We start from the raw sequence: 13,823 nt of genomic DNA on the forward strand, positions 1-13,823 counted from the left end.
CCTTCGTTACTGCCATTGTGTCAATCCATCTTGTTGTGGGGGGCGGGGCGGTCTTCCTTTTATCACTGACCCTCTACTTTACCTAGCATGATGTCCTTCTCCAAGGACTGATCCCTCCTGACAACATGTCCAAAGTACTAGGAAGTATTCTTTTTCCAAGAAAGATTTGATATGTTCTTCTAGAAGTCCATGATACTGTTACTATTCTTTGCCAACATCAGAATTCAAATGAATGAATTCTTCTACTACAGTCTTCTTTATTCATTGTCCAACTTTCACATGTATATAAAGCAATTGAAAATACCATGGCTTGGGGAAGGTGCCCCTTAGTCCTCAATAGACGGCTTGTGCAGCAGATTTATCTAATGCTATACATTGTTTGATTTCTTGACTGGTGCCTCCATGAGTGTTGATTGTGGATCCAAGCCAAATGAAGTCTTTGACAACTTCAATCTTTTCTCCATTGGTTATGATGTTATTTATTGGTAAAGTGGTAAGGAATTTTGTTTTCTTTACATTGAGGTGAAATCCATACTGAAGGCTATACAACTTTTGATCTTCAAGACGAAGTACTTCAAGCCCTCTTCACTTCGAGCAAGCAAGGTTGTATAATCTGTATATCACAGGTTGTTAATGAGTCTTCCTCCAAACCTGATGCCAACTCTTGAAATGGTTGAACATGGACCATTTCTTTTTGGTACAGTGACTATGTTTTCCTTCCATCTTCTTTTGATGCTTTCTGCATCATTCAATATTTTGTCCATAGAATCCTTCAATATTTCAACCCAAGGTTTGAATTTTTTCTTCAGTTCTTTCGGTTTCAGAAATGACGAGCATGTTCTTCCCTGTTGGTTTTCCAACTCTAGGTCTTTGCACATTTCATGATAATACTTAACTTTGTCTTCTCAAGCTGCTCTTTGGAATTTTCTGTTCCACTCTTTTACCTCCTTATTTCTTTCATTTACTTTAGCTTCTCTACATACAAGAGCAATTTCTTCTGACATCCATTTTGTTCTTTTCTGTCTTTCCTGCTTTTTAAATGAACTTTTGTTTTCTTCATGCATGATGTTTTTGATGTCATCTCACAACTTTTCTGGCCTTTATGTCTAATGCATCAAATCTGTTCTTGAGATAGTCTCCAAGTTCAGGAGGGATATGTTCAAGACCATACATTTGCTCTCATGGACTTATATTAGTTTTCTTCAGCTTCAGCCTGAGCTTGCAGATGAGCAATTAAGAGTTTGTTCCATAGCCTCTTCCTGACCTTGTTTTTGCTGATGGTATTGAGCTCTCCATCTTCACCTCCCATAGATGTAGTCAGTTGGATCCCTGTGTATTACATCTGGTGAGGGACACATGTAGAGTCAATGTTTATGTTGTTGGAAAAATGTATTTGCAATGAAGAAATCACTGGTCTTGTGGAATTTATTCATGTGATCTTTTCAGTATTGTTTCTACCACCAAGATCATATTTTCCAACTATGGATCCTTCCCCTTTGTTTCCAACTTTGTATTCCAATCACCAGTAATTATCAGTGTATTTTGATTGCATGTCTTATCAATTTCACACTGAAGAAATTGGTTTTTGTTATTGTTAAGTGCCGTTGAGTCGATTCTGACTCATAGTGACTCTGTACAGAGGTTCACAGGAGCAGCTTTTAGATTTGAACCACCAACCTATGGTTCAAAGTGCAGTGTTTATTCTGCAGTGACACACCAACAGTTGGAAGAAATCTCTAATTTCATAATCTTTGGGTTTAGTGGCTGATGAGAAATTTGAATAATAATGGTATTCACTGGTCTTCCTTGTAGGCATATGGATATTATGCTATCACAGACAACATTGTACTTCAAGATTGAACTTGAGATGGTCTTTTTTTTAATAATGAAATGGACTACTCAATTTCAGCTCATTATTACCTAGGATATTGATCTTTATGCATCCCGTTTCATTTTTGACAACTTCCAATTCTGCCTTTATACTTCATACATTCCATGTTCTGATAATTAATGGATATTTGAAGTGATTTTTGTCTCATTTTAATTGTGCCATTTCAGCAAATGAAGGTTCTGAAAGTTTTACTCCATTCATATTATTAATACCAACTTTATTTTGACAAGACAACTCTTCACCAGTTATAATTTGAGTGCCTTTTAAACTGAGGAGTTCATATTCTGGTTCTATATTTGACAGTGTTCTACTGCTTTTCATAAGGTTTTCAGGATTCACAAGTGGTCTTCCTCTCCTCTTCCTTGACTGTCTTAGTCTGGAAGGTCTGCTAAAACCAGTCCACCATATGTGACCCCACTGGATACCAGTGGCGTAACTTTGTGTCACAATAATGCACAAATCACCACAGTATGACAAACTGACAGATGAGTGGTGGATTCTGAGTTAGGTATTATAATTCTCTTTCTGTTGATGAGGTAACAAGTGGATAAGCCACTTTCCCAAGGTGAGCCAGCTTTGAACCTGGTTTCCTAGTCAGCAGCACTGGGCAGTTATATTGATGAGCCTCACTACCCCCTTCCCCTTGCACAAAGATACTCTGTACACTTTTCGGCACAATTTTAAGCTGTACAATGGTACTCCTAAACATAAACAGCTCTGGTGGCACTGTAGAATAAACACTGGACTACTAACCACAAGGTTGATAATTCAAACATACCAGCCTCTTGTGGGAGACAGATGGGATTTTCTGGTCCCTTAATGATTTAAGGGTGTGGTGCTGTGGGTTAATGAACTGGGCTTCAAAGTCGATTTGAACCACTAGGTTGATGGTTAAAGCTTACCAGTCACTCCTTGGAAGCCCTATACAGGGCTGCTATGGATCAGAACCAAATCGATGGCACTTAACAACAGCAACAACAATGATTTACAGCCTCAGAAACCCTTTACACGATCGCTAAGAGTTGGAATCAACCTGATGGCAGTGGGTTTTTGGTGTAGTGCTGTAGGATAAGCACTAACACTATTAGTATACTGTCAACCACTCACTGGAAGGCTGGCAAGTCGAACCTGCTGAAAGGTGCCTTGGAAGAAAGGCCTGTTGATATGCGTCTGAAAGGCCATAGATTAGAAAACCCCATGGAGCAGTTCTACTGTGCAGCACACAGGGTTGTCATGAGTTGGACTCAATGGCAACTGGTTTGGTTTCTGGTTATTATGAGGAAGATAAATGGAAAGAAGTGAAAATGTAAAACAATTTGTTTGCTTTCTTGCTGACTGGTCAGATTGTTGTTGTTGTTGTTGTTGTTAAGTGCCTTTGAGTCGGTTCCGACCCATAGCGACCCTGTACAGGGTTTCCGAGGGTGTAAATCCTTACGGGAGTAGAAAGCCTCATCTTTCTCCCGCGGAGTGACTGGTAGTTTCGAACTGCTGACCTTATGGTTCGCAGCCCGATTCGTAACCACTACGCTACCAGAGCTCCTGACTAGAGGTCGGTAAAGGAAGAAGATGAACGTACTGGCAAAAATGAAGTTGAGGTTTGTCCTTGAATTTATTTTCATGTTGAAATGCAAAGTATAATCTTTTCTCTTTTCTTTGGGGGAGGTGAGGCTTGAAGAAGGGTCAGAACAATTCCTCATGGACTGCACTTCTCATTGCTTTGTTAAATGGTCCCTAGACAAACACTAAGTGGCCATTCTCTACCCAGGAACACTGTCTTCCTGAGGGAGAAGTCTAGATTGAGGCCTTTCCAACTTCTTCCCAGAAGGAAGGAGTTAAGAAGTTGCATGGGAATTTCACCAAGAAGGAAAGGAGCAACAAGGTCCTCAACCAGTATTGTGGGAAGGAATCAATCTGGGGTATATAGGTTCATTCGTAATGCCAGTCACTCTGTGGCCAGACCACCGTGATCTCAGGATAAAGGACGTGTGTTCTTTTGACTTTGGCCATCGTGTGGTGATTATGTTGGAATGTGGAGGAATTCACAGGGTTTGTTTTGAGAGTTAGTTCTATCAACAGTCTAGAACTTTTTCTGGGAGATCTACAACAGGGGAGAAATCTTCCCCCCTGACTAATCCCTGGAGGATGGGGAAGAGTAGCACACTGGAATAAGATAAGCATCCCCCTGGTCAACATCTGGGGGTCTTTTCTTCCCTCCTTTAAATTAAATGAGTGTTGTAGGTTGCTGTTCTCAGGTGCTGTCAAGTTTGTTCTGACTCAATGACCTCACGTGACAGATTAGAACTAGTCCACAAGGTTTTTTGGCTGTAATCTTTCTGGGAGCAGATCAACAGATCTTTCTCCCTCAGAGCTGTTGGGTAGGCTTGAACCACCAAACTTTCAGTTAACAGCTGAGATCTTAAACATTGAACCTCCAGAGATCATGAAATGCTGTATGCCCGTGGGAAAAAGTGCAACGTATTCAAATCACAAGAGGTGTAATGTGGGTCTTCAAGGAGATGGAACTGGTATTTAGAAGCAGTTGGGTTAAGATAAGAAGGTAGGAACTGTGTGCATGAATCTAGAAATTGTATTCACATCACAAACATCTGAGGGACACACAGAAGGGGGAAGATCTGTCTCATGGTCTGTCACTGTAGGGAAAACTAGCGGACTCTGGGAGAACAGAAAACTCAGGAATTCTCTTAATCTACAGATGTTTTGCTCAGCACATGTCTTGATGTGCTAACTGCTGATAATTGGACTTGTCCTTGTGACCTTGTATCCTCCTTCCACTGGGAGAGACAAGGAGAGGATGCTGGCCTGTCCTTGAACTGACTGTGTTAGAGGAGGATGCGTGCCAATCTTCCATAAGTCTAACTGCCAAGGAGTCTGAGGAAGGAGCCCCCAACACCCACACAGTGTTCCATTATGTCCCTGCCTTTTCTTAATGTTCATTTTTGTTTTCATTCCAACTGCCTGTCTTTGAAGTAATAAAGTAGTTTTCCACATCTGGGCATAGAGGCTGCAGAAACAGTTATCCTTTGACCAAAAGACCCAAGGAGGGATGGAAACCATTGGGGAGAGACTCAAGGGCCTGCTTCATGGAAACTTACTTCTAGCTCATTTTTCTCTTGGACTTTCTACTTTGAATGTTGTGAACACGGAACTTTGAGAGTCCTCATGGGGTGCCATACTTGAGTGTTAGTAATTATCTGCTTGACTCCTATTTTCAAGTAGGAAAATGAAGGTCCTTAGAAAAATATATTTTCACTCAACAACATTGATGAGGATATCTTACCAAAAACCATCAGTGGGAGTTCATGCCAGACGTCGGTGAGTCGATACACAAGGAATGGTGTGAGGATGCCACCAATGTCACACATCGATGAGCAGACCAGGACTCCAAGGTTCCTAAAATGCAGGAGGCCTGTTTAACCTTCCACAGGATGCTGCAAACTCCCACCCCAACCCCAAATAAATGCTGTCCCAAATCATTCCCATGTCTGCGAACTGAAGCAAGACGTTTACACTATTTTTAATGCACACACACGATAGTGCCACTTGCTGTTGAGTTGGATCTGACTCACAGTAAAAGCAGAATGAAATGCTGTCTGATCCTGTACCACCTTCATGGTCACTGATGTTCTAGAGTCCATTGTTACGACATCTCGTGGAGGGTTTCCCTCATTTTTGCTAGCCCTCCATTTTACTCCCTTCCCACAGGATGTCCCTTTCTGGGGATCGATCTTTCTTGATGATGTGTCCAAAGTAAGCAAGTCCAAGTCTCTCCATCCTTGCTTCTGTATGTGGTACATAATTCCATTCATACTCTGATTACTTATTTTATATAAACTTTCTTAACCATTTTGAATGGGAGAGGGGAGCCATTTTTACTTGGCACTTGCATCATCTGATTCCTCTCTACCATTTCTAGAGGCCTATTTGTGCACCAAGTCCTGGTTTGGGGCTGTTGGATAAAGCACTGGACCACAAGGTTGATTTGAACCCCAAGGTCAGTGGTTCGAACACACCAACTGCTCCTCAGAAACCCTATACAGGGCCGCTATGAATTGGAACTGACTCGATGGCACTTAACAACAACAACAACAATTTTTGCTGCATTGGAGGAATCTTTCCTGGTATTCATTTGGTCTCTCCCTTTTGAAGCTCAGTATCTCCTGTTCTGAAAATTACCCCAGCCTCAAAATATCAGACGTGAACTGTTTGGCATGGCTTCTGTCCTCATCTTCTCTTTTTAAAAATTTGTTTTATTTTATTTTAAATGTCTTATTGTGAATAATGTGATAGTTTACATGGGAAAACATTAGTTTTACATTCATCCTATCGTATATTGTTTCATTGCCATGGTTACAATCCCCTCCATGCATCATCAACCAACCAAAGGGTATATCCTACAAGCCTACTCCGCTCCCTCCCCCCGCCCCAGGTCATCAGCACACAGCCCCTCTTCCTCTCTGGGTCTAAAGTCCCCAGCTGCTCCATCTCTCCACGTCATCATCTCTGTCTCCATCTCTGGCATCATTGCTTCTCTGGGTAAGGTCTCATTCTCCACTCTTCTCCCTTCATGGTCCCAGGGACCTCTGCTCCTAGACTGCAAAGTTAATCACTCCCCTCCTTGCTACAAAACATCTACCTTTACATTTACAACCCTCAAAATCAGTCCTGATAGCAATTATTCACTATTGTATCACAAGAGACCTATCCACCTTTCCTTTCATCAGCTTTGCCTAGACGGATTGGATACTACTCAGTGGAGATTCTACCTTCCTCCAGGCCCTCTGGATCTAGGCTCCCTCTTGAAAGCTTGCAAGCCAGTCACTTCTTGCCTTTGTAGTCCCCCACCCCTTGCAATTTTGGGTAGCCAATGTCCAAGTTGCCCATCCCTGTCTACTCTGTGTATGGAGGGGGTGGGAATGATCCTCGCTGTAAAGATTTGTTCCCTCTTTTGAGCTACTGCATCCATAGGTGTAGGTCAAGTTCATCAAATTGTATCAGATTACTGTTTTTCTCCTCTTCTTTCTTCTTCTAGTTGAGCTCTGATCATCCAGTCATTGAAGCCAGGTCAAGTGGGTATTATCTGCAAGTATGGATGTTCTTATGGCTATGCCTTCTCTTCTTATCAGGTGGATGCCTCATCTTCTCTTACACTGTGTGTTGGACAGTACTGTATCTTCACCCCTGCACCTGAGGTAGGCCTAGTCAAGCAGCAGATACTTCACCCACTTTGTGCTGAGACAAATATACTCACCTAATGAATGTGGGGTACAGTTCTGCATTGACCAGGCAAACCATTTCATAGGCCAATGTAATCCCCATTCTGCCCAGGCACGCAACTATAACTTTTAGCCATTGTAAGTCTGAAAGGGAAAAAAACAACACACCACTTATCCATAATGCACACAATACTTTGTCTTCAAAGAGTATTCAAGAGAGGTTTTGTAAAAAGAAATTCCATATTCCAGAATGGGATTGTTGTTGTTTTTAAGTGCTTACAAGTCAGTTCCAACTCCTAGTGACCCTGTACAGGGTTTCCGAGGAGTGGCCGGTGAAGTTTGAACTGTTTTTCCATAAACTCAAGACAATGTCAGCAAATTCCCCATCTCTGTTTGTTTTAACAATAGATACAATTGCCTCTCATAGCTCTGGACCTCACTAGTTAATGTCAGCAGAATTGCATCTGTTTATAAAGGTGGGTCAACTTTAGTTTAGCAAGATCACAGCAAAATGTGGACATATTTTAAACAATTGCTATTAACTGTACTCAGGTTGGCAAATCCACCAACTGCTCCTTGGTATCCCTAAACAGGATTGCTATGAGTTGGAACCAACTAGACGGTACTTAAAAACTACTACAACAAAATTAACTGAAAGATTAAAACCAAACTCCATATTGCTAATGGGATTCTGTTACATAGGATATTGTTCCTCTTCATTGAGAAAGTATTCGAAAAAGAAAGAAAGAAACCGAGTGATTGTTTATTGATTGCATTACTTAAACTGTCTCATTTGACCTGCAAGGCAATCTTGAGAGGTCAAGAGATTTGTCTAAATTGTAACTGGACATATTGCTCTACCCCAAAGCCCATGCTCTCTAACTTAGGTCAGCACCACAGCCTGAAGTGTGGTGGGTCTTCATAAACTTTCCTGTAATTTTACACCAAGAGAAAATTGGATAAAGGCTTTACCCAGGAAAGTTCCAGATGTTGTCTTCTTTCTTTCCAAATTGATTTGGTTGGTGATTTGCATGCTCATCCTCTCTATGGGTCATGACACCCCCTCTTCTCAAGGCCTTGCAGCTTTCCCTGAAACTTACCATCGGGAATAAAAACTGAGGCCAGACAGGCTGCCCCCACCACCATATTTGATCCAGCCCAAGGATAACGGCGGCCGATGCGGTCGATGGTGAAGATGATGATGAGAGCAGCTGGGAATTCAACCAGGGCAGAGTAGAAGAAGTCCAGGTAGATATTGGCTCCTGCAAGGCCCATATGCATGATGAGGCCCTGATAGAGAACAGAGCTCGTGAACCTGAACAAAGAGGAGAGCCTAGGTCATGCTAAGCACTGAAAGCAAGTAACCGAAAGGGTGAGACATCTAGAAAACCGAGAAATGACAGTAGGACATCTTCCTGGTGCGATTCCCTCTCTGTTCCATTGCTTTTACACTCTGCTCTACTGTGGTTCTGGTTGTGACCCAAGCATCAGGAAAGGGAAGGGGATTAGGATAGCATTCTGTGACCCAATTAAGAACCCAGAAGAAATGTCTCAATGGTTAGAGTGATTAATTTAGAACTCTATTGAGTTTTTTATGGACTCCTGGTGTGGCACTGTAGGGTAAGTTCTAGACTACTAACCACAAGGTTGGCAGTTCAAACCCACTAGTTGCTTCACAGAAACCCTATCCAGGGTCACTATGACTATGAGTCAGGTCAGAACTGACTCAACAGCGCTGAACAACAACAACGTATTGAGTTACTAGTGGTTGCTTAATTATTTCTCTTTTTGACCTTCTAGTGGAAATTGGAATCAAGAAGATTGACTGGTTATATCAAATTGTAGGAAACCAGATGGGTAGAGTCACTCTTCTTGATTGTTTGTGTTCTGACATGATGCAGACACAATACTTTTGATGATGTTTCTGGTTTTGTTGGCTAAAACATGTTCATTACCTGTTAATGGAAAATATGAGAGTAATGAACGGAAGTCATGTTTATTCAGAAAAGGAAAAAAGGACAATGGTGCCAAATGTCACCACTGCATTTTATAAGCCACCTTGTAGAGGTTGTGAAATTAATTTTTGATGACCTTTGATTTTTGTCAGTGGTGGTAAACTTTCATTTGGCTGGTGTGGAGTCCAATGTGCTCTGAAGTGAGCCTCCTATGAAGGGCACAGCACATGGCAAGCAGCTCCCAGTATCGACAGCAACTGCAGACTGGACACAGGGAAGTTCAAGTTATTGAATTGTGGTAAGGGTGCATTATTCTTGTTCATAAATTGATTTTCTCCCTTTTGGCAGATGCTTCTTTTTCTGCCAGCCCTGAACAATAAGAAGAGATCTACACTCTTGTTCAATTAATCAAGACGAATAGCTCTCAATTTGGGCTAAGTGTTAGAAATATATTTAAAAATATTGGTTAATGGCTGTTGCCCAGATCAATTACATCAGCATCTTTGGATGAGGGCTCTTGTCTCAGCAGTTTTTAATCTATCCAGATAAGTCTAATGGGAAGCCAGAGTTGAAAATACACTGCTCTGTGCTTGGGGACTATAGACAAATATCAACATTTTCCTGAGAAAAATGATATTGGAGAAATCTGCTGTAAACAAACCACATACTGATGTTCATCGACACTGCTAATCCTGGGATTAGCTATGTTCTGAAGATGCTGCTGCTCCCTCCCCCTGATATGGATGACTGGGATTAGAAGAATGGGGTGGTGGTGGCTGTGTGCCATCAAGTCTGTTCCAACTCATAGTGACCCTGTTTAGGATTCTCGAGGCTGTACATCTTTACGGGAACAGAAAGCCTTATCTTTCTCCCTCGGAGTGGCTATAAAATTTGAACTTGACTTTGAGGTTAGCAGCCCAATTTATAACACACTACACTAAAACAGCACACTACCAGGGCTCCTGAAAGAATGTGGCTGTTGTTGTTGTTAAGTACCGTGGAGTCGGTTCCGACTCATAGCGCCCCTGCACAGGGTTTCCAAGGTTGTAAATCTTTATGGGAGCAGAAAGTCTCAACTTTCTCCCATGGAACAGCTGGTAGTTTCAAACTGCTGACCTTGGGATTAGCAGCCCAAGTCATAACCACTATGCTACTAGAGATCTTAAAATGAAATCACATTCCTTACCAGTTGTACATCAAGATCAAAGTGTGTTTCCTTATCTGAGGGGTTCTGACCAAGTCAAGAAATGAAGGATTCAACTTCTCGCCAACTTCCTCATCAGGTCTAAGGCTCTAAGAATAGAAACAATAATGACTTTGTATACGTGGTGTTGTTCCTGGGTCCTGTATGAAAGAACACTTCACATTTATCAAATCCTTCTCATGTGCCCAGACTACACTGAATATTTCACACCCATTTTACACAATCTTTACAAAGACTCTGCATATTGTTGCTGTTGTTAAATACCTCTGAGTTGGCTCCAATTCACAGCAACCCTGCACAGGGTTTCTAAGGAGCAACTGCTGGGTTTGAATAGCCGACCTTGAGTTTAACAGTCCAGGGCTTATCCTACAGTGCCACACCAAGACACTGATCCTATGTGTTAGCTTTTCATTTTTCACCTAGTTTTACAGCAGAGGAAACAGATACAGAGTAGTTAGGTCATTATGGCCCATATATTGTTGTTGTTATGTGCTGTTGAGTCTGCTCTGACTCACAGTGACCCTGTATAGTGGGGTGGAGAGGGAATGTCCAGCCTGCAGTCCATATAAAGCCTGTGAAATATTTGGTCTGGCTCTGCCAAGGCAACCACAGTTCCAGTCATCACATTGTTGTTGTTAAGTGCTGTTGAGTTGGTTTCAATTCATAGTAACACTCTATAGAGTTTCTGAGGAGCCGCCTGTTCAAACAGGTCTTGAGGTTAAGTGCTTATCCTATGGCACCACACCAAGACTCCTAGGCATCACACTGTTGTTGTTATTGTTAAATGCCATCAAGTCAGTTCTGACTCATAGTGACCTTGTATAGGGTTTCTGAGGAGCAGCTGGTGGGTTTGGACTGCCGATCGTCTGGTTTGCAGTCCAGTGTTGATCCTACAGTGCCACACCAGGAGTCCCTCACATTAGGGGTGAGTTAATTAAATGTTTGACCAAATATAGCAGGCTAATTTTTACATTGATAATTTTGTATGGCCCATGAATGATGTTATAAAATTTGGCAGAAAAACGGTCCGAGTCTTGGTGTGGCACTGTGGGTTAATGCGCTGGACTGCAAGGTCAGTTTGAACTGCAAGTTTGGTGGTTCAAGCTCACCATTAGATCTTAGGAAACATTACACAGGTTGCTTCGAATCGGAACTGAATGGACAACACTTAACAACAATAGCAATCCCTGCTAGGCAGTTGTAGTGGGAGGCTTCAAAAAGTTTGTGGACAAATTCCATTATCTTTTAATTCCATTTTCCCACAAACTTTTTGAAGTCCCTTCATACAGTGATACTATTTGTAAAGCCCAGAGGTCTAGTCAGCTGCCCACAGGCTGAGCAAATTGGCATCTCCTCACACCTGGAACCATTTGTGACTCATCACATAGGAAGCTCTGCTCAGGGGCCTTGTAACTCAGTCCAGTAGCATTAGCTAAAGCTTGTTTGAAATAAAGATCCTTTGTTCCACTTAAATCAGAATCTGCCCTTTTTACAAGATGACCATTGATGCTATGCACATATGCAGCAGTTTGAACCCGTCCCCCCTCAAGTTAATACCCATCATATCTTCATGTGACTTTATTTGTAAATATGATGCAGCCTCTGCAGGTCAGCAACTTGGTATCATTTGGGGATTAGAGAATCACTATGAGTCAGAGCTGACTTGATGGCACTTAATAACAACAACAAAATCTACTGAGTGGTGTCCTTATAAAAGGCGAGTGTACAGGGAAGATGGCCAGAGAGGGTACAGGGAAGATGGGGGCAGAGATCGGAAGGAGGCGCCATGGAGTGCAGCAAGTCACCAGAAATGGGAACAGGCTGTCTCCAGAAGGAAGTAACTCTGCTCGTTGATTTTAGACTTCTGGACTCCACAGCCGTGAGAGAACACATTTCTGGGTTTTTAAGTCCTGGAGTTTGTGGTAATTTATTACAGCAGCCCTGTTGTTGTTAGGTGCCATCGAATTGGTACTGACTCATAGAGCCCCTATGAACAACAGAACAAAACACTGCCTGGGCCAACCTTACAACTGTTGCTAAGTTTGAGCCCATTGCTGCTGCCACTGTGCCAATTCATCTCCCAGCCCTAGGAAATGAAAATGACAGCTATTAAAGTTGGAGAATCTGAGAGAGCAGGGTTAGTAGATGATGGAGTTGAGATTCAAACTCCAAACTCTGGAAGAAGAACTCTCACACAAATAGGGGTTAGAACCAGTTCACTCTGGTTTAGCTCCCTGCTGAGATGGTACATTTCCACCCTAGATATACTGAATCAGAATATACATTTTAGCAAGTTCTCCAGGTGATCCCTCTGCTCATATTCTCATAGCCACATAAGGACCACCTAGGGATCTTGTTCAAAATGTAGAACCTGATTCAGTATATCTGGGGTGGAAATGCAAATTCTCAGCAGGGGACAAAACGAGAATGAACCTTTTCAAATCCCTGCACACAAACCACTCCAGTCTGCCTCCTTCCATAAAGGAACCTGGACTGTGTGTGGGAGAATGAGGGACGGACAACAGAGAGAAATCTCCCAATTTTTCACTATGCGTGAGCCCCATCTTTGGGGGCACAAAGCCTCACACTATAATTCCAGGACTACATCTAAGAGGGCCTAAAACTTAAGAATCAGGTTTGAATATCAATCATCAATAGGAAAAAAATACATATCTCAACCACCCAGAATCTAGGTGTCCAATCCAAAGATCCTCACTATACACTATAAATGTCATGAGCGTCCCAACGTTTTAGAAGTAACTCATCCTAGATACTCATTCAGAAATGATTTATTCTTATTTAAACACAATTTTCAATTAAGCTTCAGTGTATTAGCTAATACAGGAAGAAAGCCCAGGAAATCTGTTTCCAAAAATTTGCCAATGAAAACCCAGTGGATCACAACAGACTATTGTCCAATCTAGGAACAGGCAGCACTTCATTCTGTGTACATTAGGTGGCCAGGAGGCAAAGCTGACTTGACACCAACTAACACCCACAACAGCAATCAGCTGAGTAGGTTTCACTTAAAAGTGGATGAGCTCTACTAAAGACAAAACACTAAATACAGAGAAAATGGAACTCTGATTCTGTGATTCTGTTGAAGAAGGTAGATGTGTTTCTAGAACATGTTGTTGTTGTTGTTAGGTGCCATCGAGTCAGTACCGACTCAGCAATCTTATGCACAGCAGAACGAAACATTGCCCGATCATGGGCCATGCTTGAGTCCATCAATGCTGGCACTTGGCCAATCCATTTCATTGGGGGGGGGTCTTCCTCTTTTCCTCTGACCCTCCACCTTACCAAACATGATATCCTTCTCCAGAGACTGGTCTCTCCTGACAATATGTCCCAAGTATGAGAGACGAAGTTTGGCCATCCTGGCCTCCAGGGAGCGCTCTGGCTGCACGTCTTCCAAAATGGATCTATTGGTTCTTTTGGCAGCCATGGCACTTTCAATATTCTCCTCCAACACCATAACTCAAAAACATCAATTCTTCTATAGTCTTCCTTATTCACTGTCCAGCTTTCACATGCAT

General features: G+C 42.2%; 1 protein-coding gene across 1 annotated transcript in view; it reads right to left on the bottom strand.

The window, feature by feature from the left end:
* The window catches only part of SLC22A2 (solute carrier family 22 (organic cation transporter), member 2), a 61,006-nt gene that overhangs the window by 10,321 nt on the left and 36,862 nt on the right, over positions 1–13,823 (bottom strand). Inside the window, exons 6-9 of the mRNA XM_006868468.1 lie at positions 10,267–10,373; positions 8,226–8,440; positions 7,161–7,269; positions 5,190–5,302 (exon numbers count right to left, since the gene is read on the bottom strand). Coding sequence (XP_006868530.1) covers positions 5,190–5,302; positions 7,161–7,269; positions 8,226–8,440; positions 10,267–10,373 — 544 coding nt within the window. The remainder of the gene's footprint in view (positions 1–5,189; positions 5,303–7,160; positions 7,270–8,225; positions 8,441–10,266; positions 10,374–13,823) is intronic.

The sequence above is a fragment of the Chrysochloris asiatica genome, unplaced genomic scaffold (genome assembly GCF_000296735.1).
Source record: "Chrysochloris asiatica unplaced genomic scaffold, ChrAsi1.0 scaffold00117, whole genome shotgun sequence".
Lineage (NCBI taxonomy): Eukaryota > Metazoa > Chordata > Mammalia > Afrosoricida > Chrysochloridae > Chrysochloris > Chrysochloris asiatica.